The 14269-nt window shown below is 34.3% G+C and overlaps 1 protein-coding gene across 1 annotated transcript; it reads right to left on the bottom strand.

Annotated features, from left to right (window-relative positions):
* Window positions 1-1048: 1048 nt before the first annotated feature.
* Window positions 1049-6078, bottom strand: LOC103493179 ((R)-mandelonitrile lyase 1-like). The gene is made up of 4 exons (XM_008453843.2): window positions 5958-6078; window positions 5185-5835; window positions 1469-2315; window positions 1049-1290 (listed from the first exon to the last, which is right to left on the bottom strand). Exons 1-4 carry the CDS (start codon window positions 6049-6051, stop codon window positions 1254-1256), a joined length of 1629 nt encoding a protein of 542 aa, XP_008452065.1. The 5' UTR covers window positions 6052-6078; the 3' UTR covers window positions 1049-1253.
* Window positions 6079-14269: the final 8191 nt, after the last annotated feature.

Genomic DNA, 14269 nt, shown 5'->3' with positions numbered 1-14269 from the left:
CCTTATTTTCAGATGCTTGGAGATCGTTGGATTATTGCTTTGTTGAATCGCTTGCTATAGTTATTGATCAATCTAACCTAGAATTGAATTTGTATGAATATTTAGTTAGACACTTAAAAATAATTAAACTAAGCATTTCTCCATTGATCTTAATTATGAAATCAATATTAATTTCAAGCTTGTATACTTTTCACCAGTTTAATTAATATCGATTAGTCGTTGCTTTGGATAATTTAATTGGCTTTTCCAATTGAAATTGGTAAGGGAAAAGCAACTTAGAAATTTAGTATTGATAAAAGCATAATCAAATAGATTGAATAGGAAATTTCGTTTTAACTCAAGCTAGACTATTTTAATATTGAATTTTACAATTTACTTTGTGTTGCAATTTATTTTCGTTGCAATTGGAAACAACCATCAATAACCCCCCTCCTCCATCAGTTACCTCGGTTGGAAACAATTTTATTCGAGAAGCTAACATGCTTCTTAAGTTCAACGTAACCATGACTTACCACTAAGACTAGCTTTTGGTGTGTGATTCAGTCGTTAAATATTTGATATGGAATTTGGGTGATGAAATCCATCGATCACTACTTAAAACAAATTATAAAATCCACAAGCATCACACATGTTATGGATTAGTATATATAAGAGAACAATAAAAAAACAATTGTACAAAAGTAAAATTCAAGGAGTGCATTATTGACACAAAGTTCATGAAGAAACATGTTTCGTTGAGTTGAACTTGTGTTTTTATATAGATTTGATATGAACTTGGTTCAATCTCTAGTACAATGTGTGAAGTTCTTGAAGTTAAAGTTTTGGAAAAATGTTTTCGACTTGCAAAAATTAAAAGTTCAAACAATGGTTTAGTAAATTTATTTCTATGCTCTATAGAGTGCGAAATTTCTTACTCCATCATATGAAATAGAACTCTTTTATTTACATAATAGAGTTCTAAGATGAACTTTGACATTTAGATCGAATTAAATCTATTTTTGGGTTGAAGGTGTTAGTTGAAATAATAATATCAAATTCAACCAAATTATTTTACTTGATAAAGCAATCTTGATTAAAATCATGCGACATCATCACATTTTGCCAACTTTCAATTTGGAGATACATGTGAGTCTTTAACTAGTCCCAAATTTGATAACTTTATCAAATATGCATATGTTTTCAACCTCTTATTTCTAGCCCTCTTAAATGAAAACATGGGAAACAAAGAACGACTCTTCGTTAGACAACTCTACTCACCATCTTTGTTTCAGCACCTTAAGGCCAACATATCTGCAAAACAATTTTGAAATTGTAGTTCATGAAAACAAAAAACAATAAAAGGAAATCAAAGCTAAGCTGGAAATCAAAGCTAAGCTAAGCTAAGTTACTTTATAAATTAGACTATATTTTTTTAACAAAATACCATGTTGTTATTCTTATTATTAATTATCTTCGGAAGAGAACTCACCGGCCAAGCATCATGAGGGTGGCCATAGGATTAGTTCCCGGTGAGACAGAGAAAGTGGAGCCATCAACTACACGTAAATTTTCAATTCCGATCACTTTATAATTACCGTCGACAACTTTGCCAACCAAACATCCTCCATGATAATGCCAATATGTAGTCACCGTTTTTTTACAATATTCTTTAACAGAGCTATCATTCCACAAATTTTCCGTTAACGGAAGTCCCAAAAACATAAATGCTTTTTCACCCTCCAAATCTTGGGTCTTAATCTTTTCTATAGTTTGAGTTTTAAGCAAATCCCCCACTTTTCTTACTCCTCTAACACATCGATCAAGGTCATCATGATGTGAATAATAATTGAATCGAACAATGGGGCTCTTCTTCACATCAAGTGAGGAATTCAAATGAAGCCACCCTTTAGAATTGACATCAGAGAATTTACCAACAAAACTTGCTAAGGTGGGGTTGATGGAAGTGGATTGAGGAGGAAGGAGGCTGAAAGCTGGTGGAACTAAAAATGTTGAAGGGCCAGCGAAAGATTGTATATAGATATTTTCTTGTAAAATTCCGACAACTTTTCCAGCTGAAGGAAGTAATTGGAATGGAAGGACAATGGTGGTACCGAAACGGGGATTGTCCGTCATAAACTGTCCGACGTGAGGTTGGTGAAGAACGACAGGTAGTTTTAAGGATGAAAGATGAGATTTCGGGCCAATTCCACTTAGAAGGAGAAGTTGAGGACTTCCAATGGCTCCTGCACTTACAATTATCTCACCATTTTTGTGAATGGATGCTGTGTGTAACTTTCCTTTCGAATCTGAATATGAAACTCCAGTTGCTGATAAACCTACGAGTTCATCATAGATGTTAATTAATTTTGTATAAATTATTGAATAGTTAACTTATTCAAAGGTGCTTATAAATTACTTTTTGGTTGGCAGTAAAAAGTCGTTGTTATTTTGTTCCCATGCTTTAACTTTCCTTATTGCTTTGGTCATATTGTTGTGGGTGGTCCTTATGGCCAGTTGATGGTCTTTCCTTATTTGTGTGGTCTTTTTATTTGCCTTGTGCATTTGTATTGTGCGACGAAGAAAAAGAAAAATACTAGGATTGAAAGCGTGTGTGTTATGCGGCTGTATGTTATTCTTTTTGTTCGTGGAAGAAACTTCTGAGCTGTGAATAAAGATGGTTGTTCTTGCATGTTCACGATGATTGTTAGTTATTGACTGACTACATGTTGTTCAACATTGATTGAGAACATGGAATATAGTAATTAGGGGAGCCTAATCGGACTGTATTGGTGGAGGTAATCAATTCAAGAGAGCTGTTTTTGCAAGGACAACTAATCAAGTAGCAACTACTAAAGTTATCTTGTTTTATCTCAATATAGTCTTTCAAAAGATTTGTTGTATATTTTTAATCCCCATTCATACTCTAGTGAACATATCTTCTCAATTGGATGAAGTCCCACAGTAAGTGTATGAATTGGGTTACCAAATGTCTTGTGCTATTATTTCTTTACTAGCTCTTTGTTTACTTTGTTAATTACATTAGATCCAGCAATATTGTGTCTTTAGTCAACACCTATGATTTTTCGGTGACAACTAAAAGAATACTAAAAAGGAAAATTTTAAAAGGAATAATACTAATTAGGTCAAAAACCCTAGTTTACCCTAACACACCCACCCCTCAAAATCAAGATAGTAGAAACAACTAGAGTTAATTTGTTGATAAAAAACCTTTTTTAGGTGGAAATGTGATCAATTAAGTCTCACTTCAATTAATAAGAAGATTATCATAAGTTCATAAGGGATGAGACCTTTTAACTATATTGCCAATGCTGTGAGGCCTTTTGGATGAAGCCAAAGGTAAAATCATGAGAGTGCATGCTCAAAGTGAACAATATATATTATTGCAGAGGTAACCGAAACAAACTTGTTAATCAAATCAAGAAACATGAGTTGAAAACAAAGACCTACTTAAAAATTTAATTAAAAACAAAACCCACAATCTTTTAGTTGAAAATAGAAACCTGCAACCCATGAATGACCGACTTGAAAATAGAACAGAGAACCACGAAATGAATCTGAAAAACGAATTAGAGACCAATGAATGGATCTAGATCAAAATAGAAAAATGCTAATATCGATTAATAGAACTAAACCAAAACTAGCTTGGCTTTGACTGAACCAAGTTGGTTTTTTGACGGAATTGGAGCAAACTAATCGAACCAAAACTAAACTGATTTGGACTAACTGAACCAGGTTGTGCAAAATAAACTGAGAACAAATCATGTCTTTCAAAAACTGCATGAGGATCCAACGAAGGGAGATAATGGGAGCAGAGACTCAGATCTGAGTCTGCGACGAATCTAAGGAGTAGAGAAGTCATGACAAATGTGGGAAAACTGGGAGATGATCGATGGAGAGAAACCCATAGCGAGTCGTTCTACTGGGATGTGGGAGTTGGTGAGAGCTGGTTTGAACAGATTTGGGCATTGAAGGGAGGATGCTGACAGTACGTGTAAAGAGTTTTAGATTCAAATAAACATCTATCAATGATAGAAATTGAGAGATGTTTACTGTAAATACTTAAATATATGTTTTTTTTTTACATTTAAAGCAATGTTCTACTTTATTAAAAGTTTTCCAACGAAAACATCTGATTTCATTTATTTATTATTAAAAAAGTAACTAAAGAAATTGATGCAGATTATATTGCTAGCAACTAGCAAGTATATGAAAAGGAATATATATTTGTTACAAACAGTTTTAGATAATCATACATAGATGTGGGTCAATGACACTAAATGTCAGTTCTAAAAGACGACACAGATGAATGATGTATTACAACTACTTAAATTATATAGTATATTTAATAAGAGAAATTTTTGTTGATTATTGTATATTTTAGAGAAATTATTTTAAAAACAAATTTTGTTAAGAGACTTATAAATATATAATAAAATATCACAATCTATAAAAAATAGCACAATTTATCTTTGATAGATCAAGTTAGATTATCACATGTATCTATCATGATATAGAATGTATGAACTAATATAGTTGTCTATCTTGGTTTATTGTGATTCATCGTAGATATATTGTAAAATTTTATTATATTTTGTAAACATTTTTGTTTATTTTACTAAAATTTGAAAATAATCATATATTTTAATTTGTTGTTTGTTTTTTAATTTGAAGATACTTAGGTACTACTGTGACTGCAGTCATCTTTGTGTGTAATAAAAAATGTCAGTTGATAATTTTGTTTCTAAATGATCTATTTTATAAAGTCAACGAACTGCACCCTAATCATTTCTCCTCTAAGAAAAACTTAAATAAACTTAAATCATCTCTTCGTTCTTGCCTCTATAAACTATTATTTCTTACGTTGCTTCTTTCAATTAATTATCATGTATTCAATTGAGTTTATAAACAAAAAAAATGGGAAAAACGAAGCCTATTTAGTCTTTAAATTAAAATAAATAATCATATTGGTTGGTTCCATGTGCATGGTGAGTAGATATGTATTAAGTCACAGCATAACATGCCATGGTTATAAAATTATCTATAGACAATGTATAAAAAATTATTTAAAAGATCAAGACCAAAACGAGCGTTTGTAGAATTGGTAAATCAAAACGATTTATTTAAAAAAAAAAAATTCCAAGAAGCAAAATATAATAATCTGAATCAAATATTTAGAGGACTAACCAGAAAATAGGATCTTTTGAACCGTGGCTTGAATTGCAACTTTAATATTTGTGGGATTAGCCTTATTAAGAAGCTCCACAGCTCCATGTCTATTTCCTTTGTTATCAAAGATTGAACCTCCAATTTTAGTACCCACAAGATGCCTCAAATCAAACCCATTATCAGGGACAACACCACCTTCCAACAAAGCACTTCTAAAAGCAGCTTGCCAAGCATTATTTAAAATTGGTTGAGATACCACAGTCTCTTCAACCCATTCATAAGCCTTCTCAACCAATTCCATGTCCCAATCAACACCTGCGTTTTCAAAAAACTCTCGATGTCCCCTGGAGTAGAACCCGGCATTGACCATGCTTCCCCCGCCAAGAACTCGTCCTCTTATGTTCTCTACGCCATCTTCCGAGACGAAATATTGAAAGGGATTTTTTCCATCATCTCCAGCAGCAAAAGCATTGTTTATACCTTGTGCATTCAACACAGAAGGATATTTGTTGGGGTCACTGCCTCTTTCTAAAACGAGGATTGAGAATTTTGATGATAATGTTGTAGCTAATGGGCACCCCGCTGTTCCACCTCCTATAATTATGTAGTCATATTCTTCTTTTGTTGGTAAATCAGTGGCATTATGTACAAACTTCATGTAGCTAACATCTGAAAAATGAAAGTTCATACCAAAATAACTATCAATCAAGGCAAATTTTAAATAAAGAAAGGCGACATGTAATGTCAGTCTCGTTGTGAGGACTTTCTTTGATAATTTCTAATTGTAGTACCTTGATTGGGGATAGCTTCTGAGGAGAGAAGTTGTAATGGAAAGATGGAGATGGTAAGGCTGAGTATGAGAATGGTAACCTTACAACGCTCCATGGTTTGCAAAAGCTAAACGTAGGGATACAAAGGTTTTGTCTTGTTGGTAAATATTTTATATAGATACAAAGTTTGACTCTTAGTTTGAATGCATCTATGGTTGGTCAAATTCAACCATAATTAAAAACAAAAAAAACTATTAAATTAATCTAGTATTTTTCTTGCTTTCATACATTATCTTTAATTTTATTAAAGTTTAGGATTTAATAACATGCTAAATTACATAAATTTGGAATTTAATAACAGGCTAAATTACACAAACGACAAGTTATATGTTAATTACAAAAAATAAACAAATTATTTTATACCAAATCCTGACTTTATATGATAGATTATTTAATATTCCGAAAAAGACAAATGACAACGTGACATGTATATAATATATAAAATAAAGGTGATGATTATGTTTTATTTTCTTTTTTACTGCAATATTCACACTCCTAATCTCTTGATAATACTACAAAATAGTCTTTATATTTGAGAATATATATATAAATTGGAAAATTATCAAAAATAGAAAATTTAACCAACTATTTACACAATATAACAAAATTTCAAATTCTATCAATAATAGACATTGATTAACACTGATATGCTTCTATTAGTAATACTGATAGATAATAATGAAACTTTGTCGGTTTCTATCATTGATAGAATCCAAAAATTTTTATATTTTACAAATATTTTAGTTTATTTTGCTAATTTTGAAAATGTCTCATATATATTTTCCAAGCACTCTTTTTCTAAGAAAGATATACAGAGAAGAGGATGACTGTAATGACCCAACTTTTCAGTCTAAGCTGAGGTCATTACTTACTACTAAGATATGACATCCAATCATAAAAACTAAATAAAGACCTTGTTCAAAATTCATTAAAACTCAAGATATAATAAAATCGTCTTCGGACCCTATTTCAAATCAATTTCTAAAGGTTTCAAACATACTCTACGAAATTTCAAACAAAACAAATGAATAAATGTTCTAACCAAAACTTAAATTTACACTCCTCAAAACGAAAATAACAAAGACATTTATTGGAAGCAATAAAACTCGACATTCCCTTATGGCCTTCACGTATCCTTCTTGCCCTCATCGGTCTGCCTCGTATGATACCCTTACCTGAAAAAGTTAAGCAAAAAGGGTAAGTATAAAAATATACCAAGTAAGGGGCCCATTACTGGTCCCACTAAGGAAAACAACGATTAGCTTCCTATTAAGAGGTACCCTACAACATAATAGTCTCGTGATCCCGTGGGATACACATATCAGTCTAGTGGTTCCGTCGGATCCACATATAAGTCTAGTGATCCCGTCGGATCCACATATCACTCTAGTGCTCCCGAAGGATACACATATCAGTCTAGTGCTCCTGAAGGATACACAACGTGGGGTGATCCCATAGGACACCATACCTGCAGAGTACGCTACCCTATAGGTTTGGCTAATAGTTAATCCCTAAATTCGGTCTCAACAGTGTACAACAGTCACATCACAATATAGCTCAATTAATAGTCCTAGCTCTAAGCATAATCAATCAAACAACATAGGTCAATCAACAGTATTCTCTGTCAGCCTACATACATTCAAATCACACCAAACAGTCATGCTACCCCAATCCAATCGACAAAACAAAACGTCACTATGCAATCTACACCTAACAATCTCATCTTCTCCGCCCAAACAACAGCATGAACTACAAGTGATCTAAACCATACGTAAAGTCTATATTCAGTCTGCAGCACTGTTTATCAATAAATATACAACCTACACATGACGGTCCCAAATCCATAAAACTCGACAATATGCATAAGTTACACAGAACATCCAGGTAACACTAATCCAATGACAACACAAGCCAACAATAACCTAAGTTACGAATAACAATAAATTCCTCATCATTTATAATACGCAAACAGCACGACCCATCTATGTAAATCAAAACTACAGTTATCAATTGTGTCGTCCAAAACTAGTTAAGAATAAATTATTACTACTTTTATGTGAGCACGTGAAAATCAATTTAACGCAACCTCTAACATATACTTTCGCAACATGCACTATATTCAAATCTCAAATTTGAGTCCAATAGTATAAACTCTTACCTCGAGATTTAGCTACGTTCCTTAATCAACAAGGATCCAGGGAACAACCCTAAACATAACATAAGAAATTTAAATACTAAAACGAGCAAGTTACCCAAACAAAAACTTTCCAATTTATAAACTCCACAACTTACCCAAGCAAATTGGGGAATTAAGCTCTACACAATGTCGCTGTAGATTCCAAGAAATCGACTTCCAAACCTTGAAGAAAATCCAAGGTAATAAACCCACTTAATCCAACAACTTATTTCGACAATAATAATGAAATCGGCCAAGGAAAACAACTACAAAATTCACAATTTCTCACTTACCAAACATTGGCTCAGGTGGGTGCAAGGAAGAGTGGCTCGCTGCAACTTGGCGTGGGGGGCGGCTTGGTGCTCACGGCTGAAAAAGATAGAAAAATGACTCGGGTCGGCTCGAGTTAGGTGCGTGGCTCGAAGAAGATCGACGGTGTGGCTGGGTTTCGTCGGACAACACGTGGGAAAGGTCGATGATGCAACTGATGGGCTTCGATGACGCAACTGATGAGATTCAACGATAGAGACAAGCACGGTGGAGATGAAGATGAAGCTACAGAAGGCGACACGATCCAAATCTCACAAGCGACGAAACAAGCTTCACGCGGATGAGAACAAAACAGCGGCGACTGGGTTTAAGGGATGGGCGGTGCTGGCGGCTAACGGTCAGATAAAGAAGAAAAAGATTGGAGGTGGCCGGCAGGTGCACACAGTGAAGAAGAAGGAAAATGAGAGTGGAAAGGGGGGCTGCACGGAGAAGAAGGTGATTGATTTTAGGGTATTTTTTAAAAAGAAAAGGAAATAATAATAATAATATAGTACTAATAATAATATAATTTATATTATATTATTTTATATTATATGATCTTATTATAAAACTTATATCCTCATTTTTCTTTATTTTTTTTCCCTTTCCAAACCTAAGTAACTTAACACCCAACAAATTAAAATAAAAAAGAAATTTAGGGTAAAAGTGTCAAGAAAGCACCTCAAATTTTTGGGGCGTTACATTCTCCCTTTCTTAAGGAACTTTCGTCCTCGAAAGTTCTATTCCTCGAATAACTCTGGGTGATGAGCTCTGATGTTGTCTTCTCTCTTCCACGTAGCCTCCTCCACGTAATCAACTACATGAGATGGATCTGTCACGTACTTTGACTAATGGAATCCCTCTGTTTCTCAGCATCTTTACTTCTCTTGCCAGAATCTCGACTAGTTGTTCTATATAGCTCAATTTTTCATCAATCGCTAATGGCCCGTAATAAACTACATGAGATGGATCTGTCACGTACTTTCTCAACATCGAAACATGGAACACGTCATGGACTGCAGATAGTGATGGCAGCAACGCCAAACGATACGCCACAAGGCCAATTCTCTCCAAAATCTCAAACGGTCCAACAAAACGAGGACTCAACTTTCCTTTCTTTTCAAATCGTAAGACACCTTTCACGGGTGCCAGTTTCAAGAATACTTTATCTCCCACATCAAACTCAAGATCTTTCCGTCTCACATCAGCATAACTTTTCTGCCTAGTCTGTGCTGCTTGCATACGTGCTCTAATTTTCTTTACTGCTTCATTAGTAGACTAAACTAATTCATGACCCATTAATCTCTGCTCACCAACCTCATTCCAATAAATAGGGGATCTACAAGATTTGCCATACAAAGCCTCGAATGGTCCCATGCCAATGGTAGCCTGAAAACTGTTGTTATAAGAAAAGTCCATCAAATGCAAGTGAGAATCCTAGTTACTTGGAAACTCTAATGCACAAACTCGCAACATGTCCTTTAAAACTTGGTTCAAGCGCTCAGTTTGACCATCAGTCTGAGGGTGAAAGGCTGTACTAAAATCTAATCTCGTGCCCATGGCAGTCTAAAGTCTCTTCAAGAACTTGGAAGTAAAATAGGCATCTCTATCAGAAACAACCGATACTGGCACCCCATGCAATCTCACAATCTAAGACAAGTACAACTGTGCCCACTTACTAGTAGTATAAGTGGATTTTCATGGGACGAAGTGTGCTGATTTCGTAAGTCTGTCAACAACAACCCAAATTACTGTAAAGTCCTTCAGAGTTATAGGCAATCTAGTAATGAAATCCATAGGCACATTCTCCCACTTCAATTCTGGCACGCTTAAAGGTTGTAATAAACCTGTTGGTTTCTGTCTTGGTCCTTTAACCTGCTGGCACACCAAGCATTTACTGACAAATTTTGCTACCTCTCTCTTCATATTACACCACCAATAAACACGTTTCAGATCCTGATACATTTTTGTACTACCTGGGTGCATAGAGAATGCGGAACTATGAGCCTCAGTCAATAATTCCTTCTTAACTGTACTGTCTGCTGGAACACACAAACGCCTCTAAAAAAAAAGTCCATCATCCGAGGATAAAGAGAATCCATCAACCTGCTCTGTCTTAACTGTGTGACGCTTCTCAACAAGATAAGGATCATTACTGTGAGCAACAATGATCTTTTGTCTCCAAGTCGACTATACTGACAATTGAGCCAACTGCGAGGTGACTGCACCCCATGACATTGCTATCTTAGCTCTGTCAAGATCTTGATACAAAGGAGCCTGTTTGGTGATGAGTGCTGCCGAATGTGATACCTTCCTACTAAGAACATCAACTACCACATTCGCCTTACCTGGATGGTACAATATCTCACAATCATAGTCTTTCACTAATTCAAGTCATCTCCGTTGTCTCATATTCAACTCCTTCGGAGTGAAGAAGTATTTCAAGCTCTTATGGTCAGTGAAAATCTGAATCTTCTCACCATACAAATAGTGTCTCTAGATCTTCAGTGCAAAAACTACTGTTGTTAACTTTAAATCATGGGTAGGATAATTTTGCTCATGACTCTTCAACTGACGAGAAGCATAAGTGATGAGCTTCTGTTTAAGGTTCTAAAAACTACCTAATTCGAACAATTTGTCGGTTTATGTGTCATATATATTTGTCGGTTTCTCTCTCTCTACCTAATTTAAACAATTCGAATTATCCTAACATGTTGTTCTAATGAGCTAGCAGGGGAACCTAATGGACCTATAGATCATGGGCTCCAACGATTCGAGATTAACTGGCTAAACTATTTTAGATCAAGTTAATCAACATTTGTTAACTAACAAGTCATTCCACTAAAATCTCGTAGTTGCACTCCCCTCACTATAGATATTTATGTCCATTTGATGTAACAATGATCAGTAAGTTAATCCTTCACGGGTTGTTCGTAACCTCAACTGGGTCAAAATGTCATTTTACCCCCATACTACATCTTGTTCCTTAAGTCCCACTGATCCATTATTGAACATTTGGTTTAAGGTCAAACCTATAAACCGAATCCCTCTCAACCAATGAGAGGGCGGGATCCCTTGTTCAAGACTTGTATTCAGTTATTAAGGAAACAACCTATCTACTAACTCTAAAACGGGTAGGCGTGAATTTCGTCTTTCACCTTATGTTCCTAGCCATCCACCCGTCTTACCCCTGAAATGGGAGGCTTATTGGGCCAACGCCGTTGAGCTGTCCTCACCTATGCAGATCTAAGGATAATACCGTTTGAATAGAAGTTTATAATAAGCTCAAGATCAAGATTAAGTTACCTAGGTCATCATAATTGAAATAGTCAGTTTATATAGTCAACGGTATTATAACTTAAAAGTGACTATTTCATGGTTCCAGTCTTATGCAAACTTTTTACATAGGATGCCCCCACTCCCATGTCTCTACATGAACGATTCAGGATCACATCGTTTGTACTAACTACAAAGGGTCGCATCCATAGTGTTTCCAGAATGAGACGTCTAACTTTATTCATTCACTATAGACCGTTTGGGCTATATACTTGAACTTAATCCAAGTTTATGTCTTAACATAAAGTTCAAGTCTACACTAGATAGCCTCTAGACCTTAGTTTATTGGATTCAAGATTATAGTATTCTATTTTCACTAATATCCTCAATAAACATTTTATTAGATATAATATAGTTTTAACTACAAACTACGAGTTTTAAGACATAAATTTCAACATTTCTTTGTACAAGTACAACTCTTTTTATATTAGTAATCAGCTTTCACCTAGACATATAGTTTTTCAATCGTGGTGACTTTGCACTGATTGAACTAGGTTAATAATTGTGTATATTTCGTGTGACATTGTGGTTTACGTAGGATTCACATGTTTTTCAATTTAAAAAGTCTCTTAAAACTTTAAGCTCGATTAAAAATAAAAATAAAAAAATCCTAGAATTAAATAGGACATATTATTAAAAAAAATAGAAAAAAATAAAAATTAAGAAATTATTTCTTAAAGAAAAAAAAAAAGAAATAGGGTTTGGCTGGCGACAGAAGAACACTTTTATAAAAGTGCTTCAACACTCTACGTTTTGGGTATGAAAGAAATTCCGTCAAACTTCGGAGCGCTATAGCATTAGGCCAACTTCACTAGGCCCCATGACACTATAGAATAGAAGCTAACAATATAAAAATATGACCTTCAATGTGATCGTAAAAAAGAAATATGAATGAACAATGTCGGTTGTTAAAAAACCAATGAAAAAAAGTGAAAAAGGACATCAATGTCAGTTAACTTTATTGCCTAACTTCTTTTTAAAAATAAAAGAAAATAAAATATCAAGGATAAAAACTTAATACATAAAAACTCTAATTTGTGCATGAAATTAAGCGATTGCAATGTGTCATGAGCATGCTTATCTAAGGCATTGTTTGCCTATGGTCGAATGCCCATAAACATTTCCACACCACCCTATATGTTTTTTATTTTGTACTTAGCTTAGTTGATTTTCTTTAATTTCTACGTTGCGTGCTTGTAGGTAACATTTCTCACTTTTCACATGCAAGTCTGTTATATGTGAAAATGTTAAATATACTATAGGGGAAATCCACTAGTCAATTCTCTGACTAAGCATTATTGTACTCTTTGCACATCAATTTTTCTTGCAATTGTCAGTCTTCAATGCTTTCTTTAATGATGTTTTCAACACTTTTATTTTTCTCCCACATTTTATAAAACTATTTATCTCTAAACGTGAAGAAAGGCTATACCATACTGCAAGTTTGCCCATAAGTTTCAAATTTAGTACGAGTGACTTGTTCACTCAGTTAAAGGCAAGTGTTGCACAAACGCTTGTTCCCATCCCGTATTCGAAAGGTTGCGATTGTGACATAATATACCTCCTCCTCAATCATCTTCTTCAATTCTCTTTTCCTCACTCTATCATGGTGCTTCTTATCGTCTTGTTTGACCCTTCTCCTATCATAACTTTGTCTATCGACCACTCTCTACTATAGAACTGAACGTGAAAAGCCTTCGGAAGCAGATGTCATTGGGATCTAAGAAGATGATTAGATTTGAGTTTTCATGCACGGATATGGGTAGATGTTTAACGACACGAACGACAGAATCTGGTTGGATCTAGGCAAAGTTGTCAAGAACAAATTTGTGTAGCGGTACGGGCAACATGAACTGGGTGGATTGGATCTGAACAATGACTTTGGATCTAGATATGCTTACTACCAGGTAATATATTTCTGATTTTTGTTCTCCCATTATGAAGTTTCCACTACTTTCAGTTTCCATTGTAAATTGGTTGAAAAAGAAATAATGTAAAAGTTTCAAAATTATACCTTTGTGATGATGCATAGCTCAAGTCGCTGTTCCTGACTTTTTTGGGTTATGATGATGCGTAGGGTAGGGGATTTAGATGTTGTTTATCCTCCATTGACAATTGGGTTGTGAGTGATAGAGATGAAAATTGAATTAAAAAAAAAGAAGAAGAAGAAGAAGAAAGCTTTTTCTTAATTTTTTTGGTTATGAAATGATTTTCATCTTTTAGCGTTTTTTAGTTCTTGTCAAAATATGATTTATAATAATTTCAAAATATGCAGTAATTTAAGTGAGAATAAACTCAGGGATGTAGCACCCAACAATCATCTTCAAAAGTCTAAAGATAAAAGTTTAGTGCTAAGGTAATTAATTACCTTCAATGTTGAAAATTAGACTACAACAAAAATGTCATTCAAATGGAAGAAGAATAGCGTTTCTGAATTTGCTAATATTTTGAG

This window comes from Cucumis melo, chromosome 5, assembly GCF_025177605.1.
Source record: "Cucumis melo cultivar AY chromosome 5, USDA_Cmelo_AY_1.0, whole genome shotgun sequence".
NCBI classification, from domain to species: Eukaryota; Viridiplantae; Streptophyta; class Magnoliopsida; order Cucurbitales; family Cucurbitaceae; genus Cucumis; species Cucumis melo.
This window is presented reverse-complemented; position numbering and strand designations above follow the sequence as displayed.

Bases quoted from the DNA above. Each gene is read 5' to 3' on its own strand.
- LOC103493179 (XM_008453843.2), bottom strand. From the start codon at position 6,051: ATGGAGCGTTGTAAGGTTACCATTCTCATACTCAGCCTTACCATCTCC. The intron at 5,836-5,957 runs GTACTACAATTA...TTCATTTTTCAG, and splicing joins AGAAGCTATCCCCAATCAAG to ATGTTAGCTACATGAAGTTT. The intron at 1,291-1,468 runs GTGAGTTCTCTT...ATTGTTTTGCAG, and splicing joins ACCCTCATGATGCTTGGCCG to ATATGTTGGCCTTAAGGTGC.